The 21,305-nt window shown below is 50.4% G+C and overlaps 1 protein-coding gene across 4 annotated transcripts in view; it reads right to left on the reverse strand.

Moving 5' to 3' along the window:
* Positions 1 to 1,172: 1,172 nt before the first annotated feature.
* The window catches only part of NAV2 (neuron navigator 2), a 423,984-nt gene continuing 403,851 nt past the window's right edge, over positions 1,173 to 21,305 (reverse strand). For all 4 annotated transcript variants that reach the window (XM_070783121.1, XM_070783120.1, XM_070783122.1 and 1 more), the window contains 7 exons: positions 19,978 to 20,213; positions 17,571 to 17,725; positions 17,342 to 17,413; positions 14,818 to 15,014; positions 13,784 to 13,902; positions 7,183 to 7,386; positions 1,173 to 4,592 (listed from right to left, as the gene is read on the reverse strand). In XM_070783121.1, the coding sequence (XP_070639222.1) occupies positions 4,467 to 4,592; positions 7,183 to 7,386; positions 13,784 to 13,902; positions 14,818 to 15,014; positions 17,342 to 17,413; positions 17,571 to 17,725; positions 19,978 to 20,213 (1,109 nt within the window). In that variant the 3' untranslated portion in view covers positions 1,173 to 4,466. The remainder of the gene's footprint in view (positions 4,593 to 7,182; positions 7,387 to 13,783; positions 13,903 to 14,817; positions 15,015 to 17,341; positions 17,414 to 17,570; positions 17,726 to 19,977; positions 20,214 to 21,305) is intronic.

Here is a 21,305-nt window from a genome sequence, read left to right on the forward strand (position 1 = left end):
TTTATCCACATCTCTACAAGTGGTGCAATTTCATTCCTTTTTTGTGGCTGAATAATATCCCATTTTATATATGGGTAGAATATCTGACATAGAAAACCTTGGAAATTCAGGATATCTGGTTGACACACCATTGTACCAGCTCCCCTTCATTTTGACAGCTATTACAAACTGTGTACTCTCAACATGTAGATTCTTTATTCCGCCCCCCCCCCCCCCCCCCCCCCCGGTTGGGCCACTGCTGCGGGTTACAGTGAGTTGGACATTTCACGTCACCAGCAGTTGAGTCCACTGGGTAGGATCCATTTCCCAATGACCCCACATGCCTCACTTCAAGTCAAGCCTTTACAATTCTTGTTGTTGCTGGTAAAAGTGAAGGCCTAGATGTGATAACATCTCCCATTGCCTGTGCTCTGCGATGGGTATCACCTGCAGTGTGGAATGGCCCCTAAGGTGAGAAGCAGGATTTTGGGGTTGGAATACAGGGCTGAGACTCCAACTCTCTCACTTCTTAGCTTACAGGACCCTTGGCAAGTTGTTTTCTCTGAGCCATTTATCTTTTTTTCCTTCACTTATAAAACGGGAGTAAGAATATTTACCTCCTCTGGGTCATTCTGCAGATTATACTGGAGCATTCAGGAAAAGCACCTGGCCATCTGCAGGTACTCAATACACAACGAGGAGAGTCCATGCAGCAACAAAGGCCCAGAACAGCCAAAGATAATACGTGAACAAAACTATTAAAAAGAAATCTTTCCTGTGCCAAGGGGTCCACTGGGGGAAGGGTGGGGCAGCTGGATACTGATAGGGCTTGCCTCAAAGTGTAGTGTAGGACCCAAGTGTGAGCATCACCCAGGAGCTTATTAGAAACTAAGAATCACAGGCCCCACCCTGGACCTGCTGAATCAGGATCTGCGTTTCCACAAGGTCCTCAGTGACTCAATGCTTGCGAGGAACCCGAAGTCCTGCATTGCTAATGAGCTCCATGCAAGAAATAACCGAGGTGAGAAATTGAGAAGAGGCACGACATTGATGACACAGAGGCAAAGACGGGTTTGCAGATTTGGGGAGCTCTTCCTGTGTTTGCTGCATCCAAAGAAGGATGACTTCTCCCTGGCATGAAACTGAACTCTGATGAGGACGTTATCCAGCACAGAAAAGTCAAACCACTCATCTGAATAAATAAGCATCAATTTTATTGAATCATGAATAATTTAAGACTGGTACAATCATCAGCTTTATTCTCTATGACGTGGGGCATGATCTCCGGCAGATCATTGGCAAATCCAAAAACCTCATGATCAATGAAAATTAAATAGGGAGGGAGGGAGGGAGGGAGGAAGGAAACATACCGTACACAAAATACTCAATTCCTAGTTTTCTCTTTAAAAATGGCTAGAAAAAATTCATCAAAATGCAGCACTTTAATCAATTATTTACAATTTCTATGTTACAATGAAAAAATGTACATCTTATAGAACATATTTCATAAACTGCTCCACTGGAAACAACTAGATCAAAACAGCAAACCTTTCATTTCATATCCACAAAGTTGGATTATTTTTTTTTCTTTTGAAGTAGATTCGCCACGATCAAATCTGAATACACAGAATTTTGAAGTTTAAGCATCAACAATAAAATAAAAAAATGTCCCCAAGATTACAACAAAGATCTAGGTAAGTCTCGTTCCGTGTCCCACCCCTGTCCCACCCACCTCCTTAAATTAAAAGGAATTCCCATCTCATTTATGGCCTGTAAAATTCTCGGCAGTTTGGGAAGAAAACTTTTGGCTTCCATCGGTAACTCAACACAAATGTTGCATAGAATTTCAGACATTTTCAAAATTAGCCTAACTGTAGAAAAAGGCAAAAATGGAAGCATTTCGGACAGAGCCCTAAATGAGCACAAAGTCACTTTGTCAAAGGTGAGCGACACAAAAGGAAAGCAGGACTAAAGTAAGAAATGTGCATATCAGACAACCCTGCTTCCCAAATGTTAGGAAAGACACCGAGCTGTGAATGGTGCAAGGCTACGCTCCTGGACACCACCATGCGGTTGCCAGGCAGCACCAGGGACAGAGGTCTCGGCCCTGGGCCCAGCCCCGGTGGGAGGGGCAAGAAATAAAGAGTGAAGAGGGAGTCATCAAAAGAAACGTTTCAAAGGATATTGGCAGGTGTCTACTCACCAGGTGACTGGGAAAACTGCCCATGAGGAGGAGTAGTTCATTGTGCCTCCTCCCAAATTCACAGTATGAGCGTATAAGGTCATCGCCGGGAGACAAGACTGAGGAGGACTGTTCTTCAGGTTTACACAGAAGGCTCAGGGTGGTGGCCCCGAGGTCACAGGCTAAAATACATGCTTCGAACATTTTATGAAAAACAAAACAGTAAGACACACTCACACACCCAGATGACTCAGGAAGGCTTAGCAGAACCCAGTCTGCTAAGATTTTTTTAAATTAAGATTAAAGAAAAGAGCACGTCGAGAGGTTTGCCATTCACCTGTTAGTGGGACACAGTTCACTTTTCATTTTAAAGAGGAAGTAAATGGTGTCATCCAATGTCATGTGAGTGGTTTCAGGTCAAGCTCTTGTGGGAAGAAAATAACATGTTTGGGAGAGGGACGTTTGGAAACAGAAATGTGAAAAAAAAAAAATGGAGTTAAAAACCCTGATCATTAATAGAGAAACCCCCCCTAGGGGTCTGATAAAAATAAAACAGAAACAAATGACTCAAAGACTGACCACACTCTGTAGAGAAAATATCAGCACGTTGAAGACATGTACCAGCAGAGCATGACTCGGCAATGCCATGTAACACTGCGGGAACTTTTGCCTTTTCCTGCACAAGACAGACTGCTGTCTAGTCAGGGTGTTAGCTGATAAGAACCTAAAAAAAAAATTGATTTTTTTTTCTCCTTTTGCATTTTCCATAGTCGCGCATCCACACGAAAGAGTCTTTCAGATGAGAAAAGTCACATTAACTGAGTTCTCCTAGTGAGTACATGACTTGTTAGCCCTGTTTGCTCTGATGTGGAAAACAGAAAAACAGACCCCAGGCAGGCACAACACTCAACAATGATCACGGTGAATACAAAACCAGTAAGGCATCGCTTTGGGAAGGTCAGCACCGAAGAGGTCAGGCAAGACTCATCACCGGAGGCTGCGGCTTCTGGAAGGGGGCGGCCACCCCCCCCTGTTGACTTGTGTGATGTCCCGTTGGTACTGGGGAAAGTGCAAGTGTTTTGCGAGGTGACCTCCCACCCCGGCCCTGAGGCTGGGGGCTGGCACGCTGGAGGTGTCGACATGCGTCCTGTGGCCTCAGGGACGAGAAGGCAAGGCAAGGTCCCGCTCACCCACGCGCTGAGGATGGGGTCCTGGCCCCACCTTCAAGGGCACAGCGACCGCAGCCCCAGCAGGAGGCGGCGAGTGTGTAGAACCGTGAAGATGGACAACTGAAAACCAAAACTCAGCAGGACCAAACCAAAAGCTAACTCCTGCGGTTCTCACGTTCACCAAAGGATGGATTCTGACCACGAGGGGGAGGAGAGGGGAAAAAAAACCCTTCAAAATCAAGAGTCAGAAAGGAAGAAGTCGACCTCATTTTCAAAGGAGGTGATGGGTTCGCCAAGGTAGACCAGTTCTGACTGTACACAGTGTTAGCAGGAACAAGACTGGACGCGTTTCCGTGGGAGAAGGACTCGGACACATGCAGCTTGGCCTTTACAGCCGCGTCCACTCGGCCGTGCACTCTCGCTGGAGGATGAACCGGAGGCTGACAGATCTGAGAGGTGGGGGTGAGCTGGGACAGGCGGAATACCTCTCGGGTAAGGAGAGCACCATTTCGAAAACAAACAGAAGAGAAAGCACGATTTGCTTTTACTAAGGTCGCCCTGTGATGTGGCTCTGCGGTTTGCTGAGGGCGTCCAGAGCAAGGACCCCGGCGGGCACCGGGTCTCTCTGGGGCCGGCGGGGTGGAAGGGCGTCGGCAGGGTGGAACAGCATCGGCGGGGTTGGGGGTGGGGGGGAGGGTGGACCCGGGCTGCTGTCTCCGTTTCTAACTCTGCTTCCATCTCCGGGCAGCTCAGGGCAAGGAGGCTGCTTGGTCTCAGAGCTTCAGGAGGGTTTGTTGCTGCTGCTGTTTTCCACCCTCTCGTTTCAACGGTGATGGTCCTTTCCCGAGAAGTACCTTTCCGAGGTCACGGCAACAAGACAGAACCGTAATGAAAACGGAAGATAGGGCAGTTTTCGCTGTGAAGGACTCGGGCCCGAGGCAGCCAGCCCGGGGCGTCTGCACCCAGGTCAAGGCTGGAGGGCAAGGAGGGGCGTGGGGCTCCCCGCAGTGCTCACGAGGCGGCCGGGGGCTGGCTCAGGAGGGCGTCTTCGGGGGGCACGGGGGAGGCCGGTGCAGGGCGAGGAGGATGGGGGAGCTTGGACAGGGAGGAGGGCGGGCTCCGGGTCCCGGCCCCCGTCACAGAGTAGACTCCAGGGACGAGTCCAGGATGTCGTCCTGGTGGCTGGTGCTGTTGGAGTCGCTGTCGTAGCTCTGGGGGCTGGAGTAGTTGGCGGCCTCCTGCAGCCTCATGAGCATGTTCATCTGGGGAAAGAGCGAGGGGCGTAAGCGGGCTCCTGGTCTGCGCAGAGCCGCCCACCTCCGGCCTCTCCGAAGCTCACGCCCCATCCTCCAGACTCACCTTGGTGCTGTGGCCCACCGTAGAGATGGTGGAGCCAGGCTCCATGGACTCTTGAGCCAGGCTTCCAGGGTTCAAATCTCGGCTCCACCACCCTGAGCTGAACGACTGGGGCACGTGACTTAACCTCTACACCTCAGTTTCTTCACTGGTCATGTGTGAATAATTATACCTACTCTATTACCTTATGCTGTGGATGACCAGACACAGAGGTCGGAAAACCCAAAGCCCTCTATATTTTCACCCTTGGGAAGAGCACCTCACCCCAGTGTAGCCCTCAGCCTGGGTGAGATGCCAGCCAAGTGCCCCAGCTTCTGGAACGCAAACAGCGGCACCACTGACCTCGAGGCCCATGGCTCCCCTTCAGTAAGCATCCAGCCCGTCTGCACCCCCAGCTCTGTCCAGAGGGCTCCCTAGAGTCACCCGTGGCTTCAGCTCCCACCAAGGCTTCCATGGGGAGGGGGGACAGCACCAGCTACAGGTGGAGCCTCGGAGCCCACGGAGGCCTGGATTCCGACTCAGAAACCTTTGGGGAATTATTTAATATATCTCATCCATCAGTTCCTTATCTATAGCCTGGAGAGAATAGCAGTGCCCATCCCATCGGGCTGAAGGAAGGAACCAAACGATAGGATGTGTGCTAAACCCTTAGCATAGGGCCCAGCACATAGTAACTACTCAATAAATGTGATACATCTGCTATCACCACCATCATCACCTGTCCTAAGAGTTCAAAGGCAATGTTCTTGTATCTCCCCTGATTCACAGTCTGTGGGTCATCTGTGTTGACATGGAGATGGGGAACCGAAAGCGACTCTTATTTACAACTATAAATTGTGTGTGTATATCTTTTATATTGGATCTAGCAAAATTAGGAAGATAGCGTCTCTGAGCTATCTTCAGATTTGCTGCAGCCAGGCATGAAATCTGGCTGCCCCACTGGCCAGCCGCCCCTCAAGATGCCTAGCAGAGTACGCCTGGGTGAGCCAGTCACAGAAGCACCACAGGCTGGTGTCCATCCGCATGGCCACAAGCGCGATGGGGTGGAGCAGAAACGTGAAGGAAAATCCTTCACAGCCAGGATTATTCATTCACTCATCAAACATCCCCTGTGTACCCGCAGTATATGGTCTGGAGTGAAAACAACACAGTCCTGTCCTCCTGGAGTCCTTGGTCTCAGGAGGGCAAGAGGTCAGTAAACAAGAGGGCTATTAAAGCCAAGATCTGTGGCCCTGGGCAGAGAGAACAGGACTTGGGGGAAGCACCAAGTAGCTGACTTGATGTGCAGGGGTGGCCAGGCCGGCACAGATGACCTCTGGGGGCCAGAGGTTGCCAGGAGAATTCTGTGTTACTATTCTAAGAACCCTGGGTCTTACCTAAATGCTTTCTGTGTTTAGTGACACAAATATTTCTGGTTAAGAAAAGACAGTCCAGGGATGAGCTGACCATTCTATCCTCTAGATGTCCCAAATTCTGTTTTTATGTAACTTAGAGTGTATCGGCTTGAATCCACAGAAAGAGTTCTAGGACTTTCGCTTTTAATAATGGTTCCCCCGTGGCTCAGCGGTAAAGAATCTGCCTACAATGCAGGATACTTGCAGCAGATGTGGGTTTGATCCCTGGACTGGAAAGACCTCCTGGAGAAGGAAATGGCAACCCATTCCAGTGTTCTTGCCTGGAGAATCCCAGGGATGGGGGAGCCTGGTGGGCTGCTGTCTATGGGGTCACACAGAGTCGGACACGACTGAAGTGAATTAGCAGCAGCAGCAGCAGAAAGCTGCTAAGAGAGCTCAGGGCTGAATTTATAGCATGACCACGGTCGCTTAACCATGCAAGGTTCTGGTGTATGTGCTTCCACCTTCTTTTATAGGACTTCTGATGCAGCTCTAATTTCACAGTATGCCTACGCACGGGTCTTACATTGGCAGAGAGTACTAGAATTGTAGGGTTACAGCCTCTGGCCCAGGTTCTTCTTAAAGGGCCTTTATTGCTTTAGCATCTGTGGAGTAAAGATGCTCAGGCAGCGTTAAGGACTTAACTCATGTCACTGGCCTGGGGACCCACACTCAGGCCCCCTTGGCCTTTGCTCCACGAGCCCCTCCTGTCCTCAGACCTCCCTCTGCCTGAGCTCTGACACTCTGGTTCGAACTTCTGCCCTTAGCATGCTCTGCCTCTGCTCAGTCACTAGTGGGAGGGTCTAACGGCACAGGACCAGACATCGTAAAGGTGAACTCAAAGCAGAGGGCACGTTTAGGGGGAAAAACCAAATTCATAACCTTTTACCTGCAAACTTTCACGGGGGTCAAAGGCATTAGTGAAAAACTAAATACAAGGAAGAAAATATTGGCCAAAATGTCCCAAGCTTGGGATGGGTCTAACCTTCCTAAGCAAGACCGGGGCTCGGTCATCTCCAAATTTCCAGCACGCCCTGTATCACACCCAGTACACAGTGAGTGCTCAGTGAACGCCAAGCTGCTCTGGAAGCAGGGAACTCACCAGCGGGTCTCCTTCAGCGGCACTGGGGGGCATCTGCTTGCTGGTTGACCCCTCCCGAGGCATGGAGTAGCCGTCGAAGCCAACATCCTCGGGCCGGAGCTGCAGGAGAGGGGGCCACTCATGCTGCTGTGGGCTGGCTGCCCAAGGATAGGTGTCCATCACCCACTTGGCGGGATCCTCCCAGGGGGCCCGCCTTCCATACAGCTGGAAACAGACAAAGAAAGAGCAGTCAGGAGGTGGGCCGAGACCCCTCTGCAGTCCTGGTTTTGCAGCTTTCTGAAAAACTCTCCAAACCCAGCATCATTATGCATACCTTAATGGAGTAATTTCACTTGCAGAATTCTATCCTAAGGAAATCATCCAAGGTGCTGAGACCAAAGGTGGTGTGACCCAGGAGTAAGAACGCTGGAGGAGCCTGACCTAGGTCACCTCACCTCTGCCACTGGCTCACCGTGTCACCCTAAACGCTGAGCCTTGTGATCCAACTTGAAAATCTGATTTGAAGCGTTTGCCAGTTTCCATGGTATAAATACTCTCACTGTGGCCAGTCACTTATCAACGTGATGTCACTGAATGCGGAGCTTGAAAGAGATGCTCTCGTCCCATTGAGGAGGACCCCCACCATGGCACACAGATGGGGGTGCTGGGCATCAGGACCACAGGTGGAAACCACAATGGCCCTGGCTTAATAAGACTCCATTTCCTGAAGGGAGTCTGACTTTCAGGGGCCCTCTGCAGAGGTACTGGTCACTTTTAGAACAGGAAATTGTTAAAGGGGCTCCATGTGGGTCCTGGGTTTGCAACCATTTCTCCTCCCTCATGTATTTCTCAGAATTGTTCAAGACAACTGATTTCCTCTTAAAGAAGAAATTAACACAAAATTGTGTAAGACCAGTGCCATGCCTCCAAGCTCCTTTTCTTAAGTCAGAAATATCTAATAATACAGTGACTTCAGTGACTTCTCCTGGCAATTACAAGCAACATAGACATTCTTTTAAACAACAAAAACCTAGGCTGCACCACTTTCCAAGGCTCAGCTTGGCACATCATACAGACAGGCCCTCTCTGTAGCTTTCCTCTTCAAGGCCACCCCCTCCACCACACCTTACAGCTCACTGCACGCCAGGGATTGTGAGAAACACTTGACAAATATCTTGTTTTACCACCATGTGACTCCGAGAGAAAGTATCACTACCCAAGCGGGCTCCAGAAGGAGAGGAGGCAGAACTGGAATCCAAGTCTGTCCAGGCGTGTGAACCACTGGAGCCTGAGCAGGCATGGCAAAGTTGTGCTCATAGCCAGGATGAGATGTGCCCACCCAGGACAGTGCCCCCTCTGTGGCTCTGGAAGGGCACCCCTCTGTAGGGGCACAAAGAACCAAAGCCCTCTGGACCACCAGGTGTGCAGGGGGCTCGGGAGTGGAGTTACATGTGGACCGCAGCCTGTCTGTCTGTCCTTCCAGGACTCTTACAGTTGAGGCAGGGGGGAGTGTGGGAAGAGAGGGCTGAGAGTACAGCAGAGCTGAGATTTGACAGCTAGAACCACGTCTTTCCCAGGTCACAGGCTAACTCAGCTGGAAGGAACTGGGGTCACCTATCCCAACCCCTTCATCTACTGGTTGGAAAACTTGGGACTTAAAGAGAAGAGCCAGTTATAAAAGGTTTCAGAGCAGAGTTGGGATTCAGAGCTAGGACCCAGCATCCTTGTCTGAGCCTTTCCTTTCTCTACCCCTCCTGATGAACTCCACTCTGAACCACTCAATGGTATCAAGAGTCACGTGGCTCGGCCAAAACCGGCGCCAGGAGATGCAGGCCAGGTATCCGCCCGACGAGGACACGTCACCTGGGCTGGACCTGCTGTCCCTCTGGCCATCTCACCACTGCTAAGCCACCTCTGATCTCTCCGGGAAATGCCTGCCCTGCCCACACTGCAGACAGGCCCCCCTACCTCCTTTCATCCACAGCTGCCTCCGACTCCACTCCAGAGACACAGCCTCCTATGAGCTCATGGCCCTCAGACACCAGGGCCCCTCCCGTCTAGCGCCCTCCAGCCCTGTCTACTGTGAAATCTTCCTTAACCGGGGGCAGTGGTGACTCCGAGGCCGGAGAATTCAGTCTGGCATTCGAAAGGCAATTCACAGTCTGTGCAGCAGGGGATCACGTGAAGGTGCAAGTGTGCACATGTGCGGGTCAGGGAGGAAGGGAAACACAAGCACTTGGGGATTTTTAGAACTGAAGAAGTCTTGGCAGATTAGAAATATTTCTGCAACTTTTAGCTTCTCCCTCCAAGGTCTTTCCCTATAGAGCTCAGCTGACTTTCCCATGCCAGATTTCACGTGTGGGAGGCTGAACCAAACGTCGTTTCTGACAGTTCCTGCTTCTGTCTCCATCCTCCAAGATGAAGAGGAGACAGTCAGAGCTGCAGAATCACAGAGTCTAGAATCCAAGCTCAGCAAGTTCATAGAGAGTCTGGCCCCATGGCTTTTAAATTTTTGCTCTGTTCCCCAGACAGTATTACTCGGTAGTTTGAGGAGCTCTGTAGTTCTGCACAGCCAGGCTGAAAAAAATCCTGGCCCACACTTTTCAGGTTACAGTTGGGAAATCTCAGGTTTAGAGGAGGGAGTTCTACCCAGGATCTCAGAGTAGGTTGGGTCATCTGATCAATGATCCCTGCTCTCCCCTCTTCCAGCAGAAGTCTTTTGAATGACTCTGCAGGCTTTAGATACTTTGGCAAGTGTTAACATCGACAGCTCTAAAGAGGAACAGGGCTGGGCGCTGAGTCATAAGACAAAAGCACTCTAGGAGCATCTAACATCATTTGCAAGAACAAGGAATATTTTCACAAGTCTCCCCACTTGCTGCTAGACATGTTCAAGTCCAAGTGATGAATGGCTGGGTAAGTACCGTGGCAAGCAAAGGATCTATCACAAAGCTCCTTGGTCCCAAGGCAGAGCCCTGAGGCAGCTCTGGGAAATAGCAGACAGCTGTACACACAGACAGACAGAGAGGACATTCACTTTCCCCAAAGCAGGGAGGAGCTTGGCATGACCACTGGGTCAGGAATAGAGATCCTTGACATTGGAAACTGAAACCTCAGCCACTGACTCTGATTTATGACTTTCTGGATGCACATGTTTATCACACACGAGGGCATCAAGGTACAGATTGTGCAAGAACCTCCAAGCAATTGTGAACGCATGCCCACATGTGTGTGCACGCTCACACACAAATTTTATTGGGAAAAAGACTTAGGAGTCAAAACCTGCAATGATATCTGGTATCCACTAGGGGGCAATGCCACATCTCCTCTAGGCAAGGCAGTGCCCACTGAGGGGCTGACTGCAAGCCCATGGTGAGACCTGATTGCAGCGGGGTCTCTGTGTTGTCTACCACCATGGGTAGTCCTGCCTAAGCCTAATCTGGGGGCTTCACCCCTTCTCAGCATATGACCTTGGCCAAGGGCTTGCCTGCTTTGAACCACAGTGCACTCACCTCATGGCCACATCACTCACCTCGAAGGGTCAGGAAGGAGTAAATGGCCCACCAGTGCCCAGCACACAGTAAGCACGGGACTCCAGGTAACAAGCAGAGTGAGGAGTTTTGAATTTTTTTTTAAATAGGAGAATCTTTTTGTCAAATGAAATCTTACGTATAACTTCATGCTATGAAACAAAATACTTGGGTTCCCTGAGCCACCTGAAGCATCTAAGGTATAGAGCAGGGGCCTTAGGACAGCCTGGAAAATCTTGTAAGTAACTGAGAAGTTAGCTACAGGCCACGACGGTGGCTCATCCACACCCCAGCAAGTGAACTGCTGCTGCTGCTAAGTCGTGTCAGTCGTGTCCGACTCTGTGCGACCCCACAGATGGCAGCCCACCAGGCTCCGCCGTCCCTGGGATTCTCCAAGCAAGAATACTGGAGTGGGTTGCCATTTCCTGGGAAAGGGTCAAAACCTCCCGTGAGCCTTGGTTTCCTGTCTATGAGGTGCACACTGGGCTGTGAGAACTAAATGGGATCATGTCTGTCGGGCCCCTGGCACAGTGTCTGGCAGGCAACAGCCACTCAATAAATCTCAGCAAACTTTCCTTCAAAACTAGAGACACAAAGAACATCCCAAAGTTCCTCACGAATCTGCAGATTCTATGGGGTCTCCGGGACTAAAGAACGGCACGAAGTCACAGGTTTGGGGCAGGAGGGCTCATTTTTGAGCAACGTGGTATAAGGCTAACTCTGGCTACCTCCCTGTTGTGTCCATGTTCTTGCAAGACTGTCTGTCAAACGACCTCAACAGCATAAGGAGCGGATGACTTCTCTTGCCTCACAGAGAACGGGTGGGTCTCCTGAGGTGGTGCGTTTCTGTCCCTTGTCCTAAATGGGCTCTTTCACAGACACCCCAAAGCCCTTTCACCTGCAGACTCTTTGATCTTTGTAGGAAAGAAAACTACTGCCCTTATAACCAACTCATCAGCAACCTCTCCAGGATAGGCAGGGAAGATCTCACTGTGCTTTTATAGCTGTGCCCACAGGCCTTCTTTGAAGCTGAGGTCCAAGCAGCAAGGCGTTAGCACCATCCAGCCTTGGTGAGGACCAACGAGGGGCCTCTACCTTACAGCTCACGGCTGGAGCACAGACCGAGCTTCCGCCTCCCCGTTAGCGCCTCTTTCGGCAGGAAACCTTTACTCAACAGCTCCCATGAGTTTTTCCAAGCACACAGAGGATATATTTAGGTAAAGAAGCAAAGGGGAGAAGTAGGTGGTGAGGCAGAAATAGAAGGGACCTGCTTCTCCCTCTGCTGCAGTTCCTTCCGCTTCTTTCCAGCAGTTTGAGTTTCCTAGAGGTGCCTGCCTACTATAGTCCCTGGAAGCCCCTGATGGGAACAGAGAGAGGCTTCTGGAATGAAAAAGACTTCAAGATTCTAGCAGGGGCAGGGAATACTTCCACTGGCCCCAAAAAACAGGAGTGACAGGGTGGCCATTTGGGTTTGTGGTCCTAACAAATCCATTTGAGTAAAGAATACATGATGGTTACTTAACCCAGGCCAGTGAATTTGTCTACCTAGAGAGATTCCACTGCAGAGATCTGAGGTCTTACTCTTTTTTCCCTCATAAAATCCACCTTCAGCGAAATAGAAATGCTGCCATCAATGGGAGAAATAGCTGAAGGGAATACAAACTTTTAGTTGTGAAGTAAATAAGTCTAGTCAATAATATGGTAATAACTCTGCACAGTGACAGATGGTAATGAGATTTACCATGGTGTAATTTCATAATGCATAAAAATATCAAATCACTGTATTGTATATTTGAAATGAATATGTCAATTACAATTTTTAAAAAATATAAAATGCTGCCATTGATTAATGATCTTCAAACAAACTGATTTGGGACTGGTTAAGGGACTGCCTCATTTCTTGCTACCCTCTGCCTTCACAATCACTTGTGGCTTAAATCTGTAGCCTACATGCTCCAGGCCAATGAAATACCCATGACCAGAGGCACACCATCTTCTTTTTTGAGCTCTGGTTGTCCTGAGGGTCTCTGGAGACCATCAGTGCTGTTACACATTACAGGGATACAATGACAGGCTCAGCTGAATATACGCAAATGACAAACCCCACTAAAGTGTGCCATCACCCATATGCACACAGGTGTGCAAGTCCTGTGTGTACCATCACACGTACACGTGGGTGTGCACACAGCACCATCCCCTGAAACGGGTCCTTTAACAGTAGCATGTGTCTCCCGCTGCCCAGTACCAAGCAAACACAGCCCTTAGAAACCCAGCTGCTAAGCTGGTTTCTAGACCATTCAACTGTGTATGACACCTGCTAATTCCTCAGAGTGGTCCTGAAAGCTGACAGCCTTCTCAGGCTACCTCCAGACTCAACAATAAAACTACTGCAAACTCCGATTTACCGCTAAGCCCCTAGCATTAACCCCTAGGCTGAGTGAGAAGTGCAGGGTCTGGGCTTTCCAGCTGCAACTGGGCAGGAGGGATGGACAGTCACATGGGCACCAGAGTCATCTATCTCTGAGGGGTCCTGGTGTCGGGCAGAGAATGCCAAATCCTAGATTCTTAAAGTTTCACTTCCTGACCTTGGGGCAAGTCACTTATTTACTCTAAGTCATAATTTTTTCTTGAAAATCTCTTAAAACTGGAGATTAAAATAAAAAAACCTCTGCCCAAGCCTCATTATAAATGCTGAGCCTGAACCAAATAGCAGACATAAGACTACTTAAGCAAACTGTGAAATGCGACATATTTCCTTTCTTGTGCACTCATGACGCTGAGCACTTGCTGGCCATGATGTCACTGAACCCTGGCAACACTCTTTGTGGTGGGGTGTGATCGTTCTCTCTTCCGTGGATGAGGGCACCGTGGCACAGAGAGGCTGGATGTCTTGCTTAGGGTCACACAGCTAACAATGGCAGAGCCAGGATTTGCAGCCCAGTGCGTCCTACACTGGGCTAGAGGATGGCCTCACAGGTGAGGAGCGGCCACCTCACATCAGTCAGTTTTGGGTTGGGGGGAGATGAAGACAAGAGTGCTGGTCACGAGAACCGTCCTGGAGCTGAGGAGGTCAACGGGCAGGGTGCTCTCACCTGGAGTCCTTCTCTGACGGCTTCCAGGAGGTAGGGGATGATTGAGTAGTTCCACAGGTCAGTGAACCACACCCTGGAACCATCCACGTCGATGGGACACGACAGGAAGAGCCGGGGGCCTGGGGACCACAGGGAAAAGCCGTCCAATTGAAATGGGTGGGGAGCAGGAGAAGCCAGCCCAAGCACCCCTCACAGGAGGGACCCTGCATTTTCTAAGTGACAGCAGAAATACCAGCTGCCACGTGGTGGGCCCTTGGGCTCTCTAACCCTACCCTGGGATCTCGCGCCTGGTGGGAATCACCCCAAGGGAAGGGGAGACTTTCTGGAGAAATACGGTCTCTGTGGTATTGTCTAACCTTTGAAAATGGAAGCACGGCAGACGTCCATGAGAACAGGAATGATTAAGGAAGTGATGGCATACCCACATCTGACTATATCACAAAATAATTATTTCATCTAATTATTTTGGAGAGCAACAAAGAATACTCATGAGACAATGTGAAATGGAAAACAAAAAGAATGCATTGTATGTACACTATGATTGAGAATACATAAAACATGTATGGACACGGACAGAAAAAATAAGCTCAAATTACAATGATTATGTCAGGATGGTGGGATGACCAGTGATTTTCTTTTTTTTTCTTTTCTCTGAAGCCTAAGCTTCAGGAATGTTAGTAACATTATTCATAAAGCAAAGCCAATCCTACAGGGTGGCTTCCATCTGGGGGAGCCCCAGGCTGGGGGCCCCGCACCTAGCCTAAAAGTTTATACCAGCCTAGAGCTGGACACTTCTCTCTGCCTCTCATCAGTGCAGAGAGTTGGGCGAGAGAGAAGGGTAGAGACACAGTCCCAGGATGTGGGTGACTGAAAGTTTGGGGTCCGTCTAGGCTGTGGCCATCCTATGTCCCCTTCTCCATCTGTGTGGCCGGTGCAGCGTCCAGCTGCCAGGGCCCAGGGCCAGCCATCCGAGGAGGCCGGGGCTCCAGGAGCGGCAGTTCCGGCCCCAGCGTGCCCGCCTGCCCTGCCCCTACCTATGGTGACGTCCGAGGAGCTGTGCGCCTCCAGGAAGCGGTTGAGGTGATGCCAGACCTTGGGAATCCAGTCGATGATTTTCACCAGCTCCACGTTCCGCATCCGCCCACTGATCTCCGTCTCCATGAGCTTCCGCCGCAGGAACCGGCCCAGGAAACCCTTCACGGGCTCCGTGTGGTTGGCACAAAGCACCCACCTGGAAGGAGTCACAAATTTTCCACGGCAAAGCCCGGGGTCAACTTCATGAATCAAAGCTCATTAGAGCTGGAAGGTGAATATGCTAATATTGAAATTGGACTCCTCTGAACACTGCACAGATACATTTTTATTTAGTTTATTTTTTAATTGAAGGATAACTGCCTTACAGAACTTTGTTGTTTTCTGCCAATTTATCAACATGGATCAGCCCTAGGTATATAGCCATGTCCCCCTCCCTCCTGAACCTCCCTCCCATATCCCTCCCCATCCCACCCCTTTAGGCTGTCACACAACTCTGGTTTGAGTTCCCTGAGTCATACAGCAAATTCCCACTGGCTCTCCAGTTACATATGGTAATGTTAAGTTTCCATGTTACTCTCTTCATACCTCTCACCCTCTCTGAGGCATGTGGGATCTTAGTTCCCTGAGCAAGGATTGAACCCATGTCCCCTGCATTGAAAGTGCAAAATCTTAAGCACTGAACCACCAGGGAAGTCCCCACTGTATGTATGCTGCTGCTAAGTCACTTCGGTCGTGTCCGACTCTGTGCGACCCCATAGACGGCAGCCCACCAGGTTCCCCTGTCCCTGGGATTCTCCAAGAAAGAACACTGGAGTGGGTTGCCATTTCTTTCTCCAATGCATGAAAGTGAAAAGTGAAAGTAAAGTCGCTCTGTCATGCCCAACTCTTAGCAACCCCATGGAGTGCAGCCTACCAGGCTCCTCCATCCATGGGATTTTCCAGGCAGGAGTACTGGAGTGGGTTGCCATTGCCTTCTCCGACTGTATGTATAGTAACTCACAATTCCTCACAGCAACCCCACACTACAGATATGACCACTATCCATTTTACAGATAGAAATTCCAAGGCACAGATGGAAAATCTCACTTGTTCAAGATCAAACAGCTAGTCAACAATCTTAGAGGAAGAGCTAAGATTAGAACCAAGACAGTCCAACTCCAGAGGCTGAGCTCTGACCACTTAGCTAACTGCCTCCTGTGCTGTGCCAGGCCCTGTGCTGGGCTGTGGGGCTGTAAGCAATGACAGAGACAAGAGTTCCTATTCCCCAGGAGCTCACAGTCTAGCGCAGGAGGGAGATAAAAGAAATGAGACCTGACGAAACCTGGGGAGTCAGGGAAGGCTCCTCAGAGGAGGGGATGTCTGAGCTGAGACCAGAGGGGGCGGATGGAGCAGCTGCATGAGGCAAGGCAGAAACAGAAGGAAGAGCAGGCGTTGGGGTGGGGGTGGGGCGGGCGGTGGGTGGAGTGCAGGCTGCAGCACCAGCAGGGGTGTGAACAACAGCATGGGGCGTCTCGGAAAACTGCCAGAGGTGCAGTGTAACCAGAGTTTAGACTTGACCCGCCAACCCAAAGGGGCTTGGATTTTGTTCTGGGGAGCCATTCGAGGACTTCTCGCATTAGGGTTTAGGGTCAGGTTTGAATTCTAGAATGCTCACTCTAGCTGTCACTGATATAGGGGATGGCCTGCAGGTGGCCCAAGGTCCAGGTAGGCATACTTGTTGGAAAATGACTAAAACAGGATTCTGGGAGATGCGTGGCAGTGACGGGGGAAGGAGGAGGGGCAGGGGGGAAGAGAATGATCTTGAAGGACATTCAAGAGAATGGACAAGACCAGGACGTCCTGGATGCAGAGATAAGCCATGATCCCAGTGACCCAAAGGAGTTGGTATTTCTCGGATAATTACAGTTCAGGTCTACTTTCAACAGAGATGCCAGCAGAGTGGCCATGAAAATGACCGGAGGAGGGGTCTCATCCCGGGTGACAGCTGTTCAACCTTATCTAAGGGTCCAGGCAGGAGAGGAATATACAGAGCCAGCTAAGTGCCAGAGCAAAGGGCATTTTGCAGTGGCAAAGGCAAGCAGCCACAGCTGAGCATAACAGACCTCCCACCCTGCAGTAGTGGGGCAGTGCAGGACGTGGCTGGGGCAAAAGGTTCCCAGCAGCTGGAGCTTGAAGGCCAGAGACCCCGCCCAGTGGAGACACTCTAAGGAGCTCTCACCGCTCTGTGTCACTTGGGACAGAGAGATGAGCCACGGGTGACATGCAGTCCACTTCCCTATAGCCCCTGAGTAGAGCTGTCTCCCAGGTACCAACCGCTACCCCAGGACATAGCATACAAGAGACCCGGGTTCTGCCACTGACTGGCTGTATGACCTCCTCAACAAGTCAACTAATCTCCCCATTTGTAAACTTAGAAGGATAAATTTAATGACTTGAGGCTTTTGTGAGAGTCAAGTGAACTAAGCTGGGAAAAATAAGCATAGTTTCAGGCATGTAACAGGTACTTGAAAAGAGACACCTTACCTGAAGTTGTGATGAAGCTGCAAGTTGGGAGTAGAAGAGGTAGCCTGATTCATCGTGCCAATTATGTAAGGGCTGTGGAGGAAATGAAGGATGAAGGAAATGGAGAAGAGGGTCCCCGTGCACCTAAGCACATGGCTACCGGCTGGTGTCAGCCCCTCCCACAAGCCCCGCCCCAAGCCACGCGCATGCGCTGCTCTCCCGGGCCCGCGACGTCCGGAGCCGCCCTCACCATTTGTGGTCCTTGCAGTTGAGCAGCCCGTTGAAGATCTCGCCCAGGGAGCTGACGTGATGCAGATTGTCCAGGATGATGACGAGAGGCATGTCCATGGCGTTGTTCTCGCTGGCACATTGGTCGGCGAGGTTGGACAGATACTGGCGCAATTCCTGTGGAACCCAGGGGAGTAGGGGGGAAGGAGCTCGTGAACGCCCCCAGGAAGATGCTCGTGCTCGGGGCATCACCTGGGCCGGTACAGGCAGAGGGGTGCTTCCTGAGACCACTCGGGGATCACGTGCTGATCCCCGAGGCACTTCAAGGCCTCAGTCTGGGTGCAGAAGAATGCAGACTGGGGAAGTCTCAGCTCTGCCTTCTGGAATTCTCCAGGCAACAGGAAACCCGGCAAGAGCACTGTGAGGGTGCCCAGGCATGGTTCTGTACACGATCTATCACTCTCTGGAAGTGCTGCCCCTTTTCTCGATATTTCTTACTATGCCAGCCTCCCAGGAAGCTCCTTGAGGGCAGGTGCCTTATACATCTTTGTGCATCCACGGCACCACCTGAGAGCCGCTTATAAGCCCTTGACGAATCAACACAGCAAAGTTTGCCTCTCCGCCATGACCTGCTGATTAGTGTTGGGGCAGACAGACAATGAACAGGTGCAGGGAGGCCATCTCCGTGCACAGGGGGTCTTGAAAGGTCTGAGTGAAAGGATATGCTTTGGTCTTCACTGTGAAGAATGGGCAGGGCAGTGTCTGGAGCAGGGAGTAGAACACAGCCCAGCTCGGCTGGAGTGAGAGGTAAGTCCGAAAAGGAAGAAAAAGAAGAACGTGCAATGGGGAAAGGCCGAAACAGAGAGCTAAGGACCAGCCACTGAAGCCAGAACCACTATCTGATGGTGTTAGTGTCACAGTGACAACGGGCGTGACCCAGCGCCAGGCATGGCTTGGGGCCTCACACATACAAGCTCCTGTTGGTGGGTGCTGTGACCGTCTCCGTGCTACAGATGGGAAGCTGAGGCATCCCTCAGTCAAGTGACCCGCCTGAGACAGCACAGAGGGTGGGTGCAGGGCTGGGCCTCCCTTTTAAGTCAAAATGCGGCTTTTAGCAAAGAAGAAGCCCAGTTTTTAAAGTTACTAGCTATTTTCCCTTCTTTTAGCTTCTCCCCATCATGGGTCCTCGGCCTCAGGCGCCTGACAAGGACAGGGCTCCTGAGGCTAGGAGCCCTCCCTCCCTTATTCAGGCTTACCGGGTACAGCTGGGGACTGGCTGAGGGGAGACAGTGGACGCTGAAATCAAGCCTGGCCTGACAGCCCCAGCCATGTGCCTGGGATCCTCTCTCGCTGGTTCCAGGAGAGGGTGCCTTCCCTGAGCTTATTCTCAGAGGGTCTTGGTTCAGGGGGCTCTGACCACTTCTCTTAGCCCTGCCCTTGTATCCACGTCACTTTGGGAACTTGAGAATGGCATGGAGTCCCAGCCCCACACAACCCACTGAAACAGAACGTCTGGGCATTGCATCTTCAAGGATGCCAACTGATTCTTAAGGTGGAAGAGTTGCTTCTGATTCACCTTTGATCCCCCAGCCCCTTTGCACAGAGGCACTCAGAGTGAAACACCCAGAAACAGCCACTGCACGGATAATGAACAGGGTTGAGAAGACACCTCACAACCCTAAGCTGGGACCAAGGCAGACTGTCCAAGCATTTCCACTGCTCCCTGAGAGGCAGAACCAAGCCTATTTGTTGACTTTGGGGTTTAAGACATCGACTTGAGCCCCAATCCACTGCTCAGTACCATATGAGTAGCCTTAGGTACGTGGCCATCAGCCTCAAGCCTCAGTTTCCTCCTCTGTAAAATGGGATCATGACAACTACTTCCTTGAAGGTCCTGCTGTGGGGAGACCCCTTTCAGGGGCAAGCCATCTGTAAATGACAGCTGTTGTTCGTATTGTTATTGTTGCTCCACAAAAGAAGGTTTCATTTTGGGAAAACAGGAGAATCTAGTAGGCATGTGATGAATTCTTGGTAAAGTGAAATGGAAGCATCTGGGTTAAAGAACTACCAGCTTTGAGCATCATGCCCAACTCATAGCAGGGAAGTAAGAAATAAACTATTGGGTTGGGCAAAAAATTCATTCAGGTTTTTCCGTAAAACCCAAAATGTACGGAAAACCCGTAAACTTACACAGAAAACCTGAATGAGTTTTTTGGCCAACCCAATACATCAACTTACACGTGGAACTTCTTGCTGGCGAGTTTGGGGTCAGAGCCTTCCTTTCCGCTGGATCCTTTCTACCCTCCTTTCCCAGACTTTTATAACCAGCAAAGGTGAGCACTGTAGGAAACGCTGCTTTGCCATCAGGGTGGTGGTGGCCTCAGTAGCTCTGAAAGGGCTGAGCAGCAGCCTCCGAACGACCGCCTCACCTTGCTGGACTTGTGGTCCACGTTGAAGGTGGCGACGACCCCGTCGGTCAGCTCCCGCCCCTCCCGGAGCACCAGGTACTCTGACAGCCGGTTGGCCAGGTAGGTTTTCCCGGTGCCGCTGGGCCCCGAGAGGATGATCCGCCGGTGCTCCACGAGCAGGGACACATAGCGCTGCAGGATGGGCTTGGGGATCAGCGACTCGAACACCAGTGAGTCCAGGCTGTTTTCTGCGAGCCCTGTGTTTGAGAGAGACAGGAAGTGTTCACAGCCTGGCAGAGCGGGTGGCTCTCTGCCTGCCAAAACCCTGGGCTATCCCTTTTCTGGGCAGCCCCCTCATCAGAGACCCCCACCCACCCAGGGACACTGCAGGCTTCCTGCTCCCCAGCAGCCTGTACTCTGGCCCCTGCCTAGGCTGATGGTTCCAGACTCAGGTTTACCTTTCGTGTCTGGACACTTGGTTCTCATCTGTCCTCTGCAGAATTCCTAAGACGCTGCGCTTAGATTGTTTTTCAGGATTTACCGTTAGCGGTGGTGCTCGCTGAGATCTATTGTGAATCTCCCGTGTCTACCTGGACCCGTGGGCTGCCTCTTCACCCTCTTTCTTTCCTGCGTGCCCACACTGAGATACACCACGAAGGTATCAACACTTTTATTATTAAAAAGAGAAAAAATGCAAGCAGGGATCATTTGATTTGGGGATGTAAATACTGGCAGACCTACTCTGAGCCTCTCCCACGACATGAGGATCATTCCCCCTCCTCTCTTGGAACAACTTCATTACTCAGGGCTGTTGGCTTTCTAAGAGCTGTTTTCTTGATATCATTCTCAAGAGAGGATCCAGACAAGGTTACTTGTCCAGAACCTAAGGTAATTCTATTAAAAAAGCACCTCAACTTTCAACGGCTGAGTCAAAGATCTCTCTTGGTAAACGTCGCATTGCACTTGAAAATATATTGGTTATTTTCAAATGTCTTTTGATACTGATTTCTAACATAATTCCACAAGAGAACAGACTCTGTATGATTTCAATACCTTTAGACCATGACATTTTTGCATCTTGTTTTATATGTCCCTAGATATGTTCCACTGTTTCCTGGTTTAGTTTATGGGAACTTGAATAGAATTTATATCCTGCTGCTGTGTGAAAACTGTATAAATCTTAATTATGTTGAGTTGGTTCATAGTGCTTTTCAAGTCTACTATATCCTTCTACTTTTCTGCCTATTCATTCTATTAATTTTTGAAAGTTTGATATTGAAACTCCAACTAAAAACTTAATTTATCTGATTAAAAAATAATAGTAATATAATAGAACTACATATAACTTT

This window comes from Bos indicus, chromosome 29, assembly GCF_029378745.1.
Source record: "Bos indicus isolate NIAB-ARS_2022 breed Sahiwal x Tharparkar chromosome 29, NIAB-ARS_B.indTharparkar_mat_pri_1.0, whole genome shotgun sequence".
NCBI classification, from domain to species: domain Eukaryota; kingdom Metazoa; phylum Chordata; class Mammalia; order Artiodactyla; family Bovidae; genus Bos; species Bos indicus.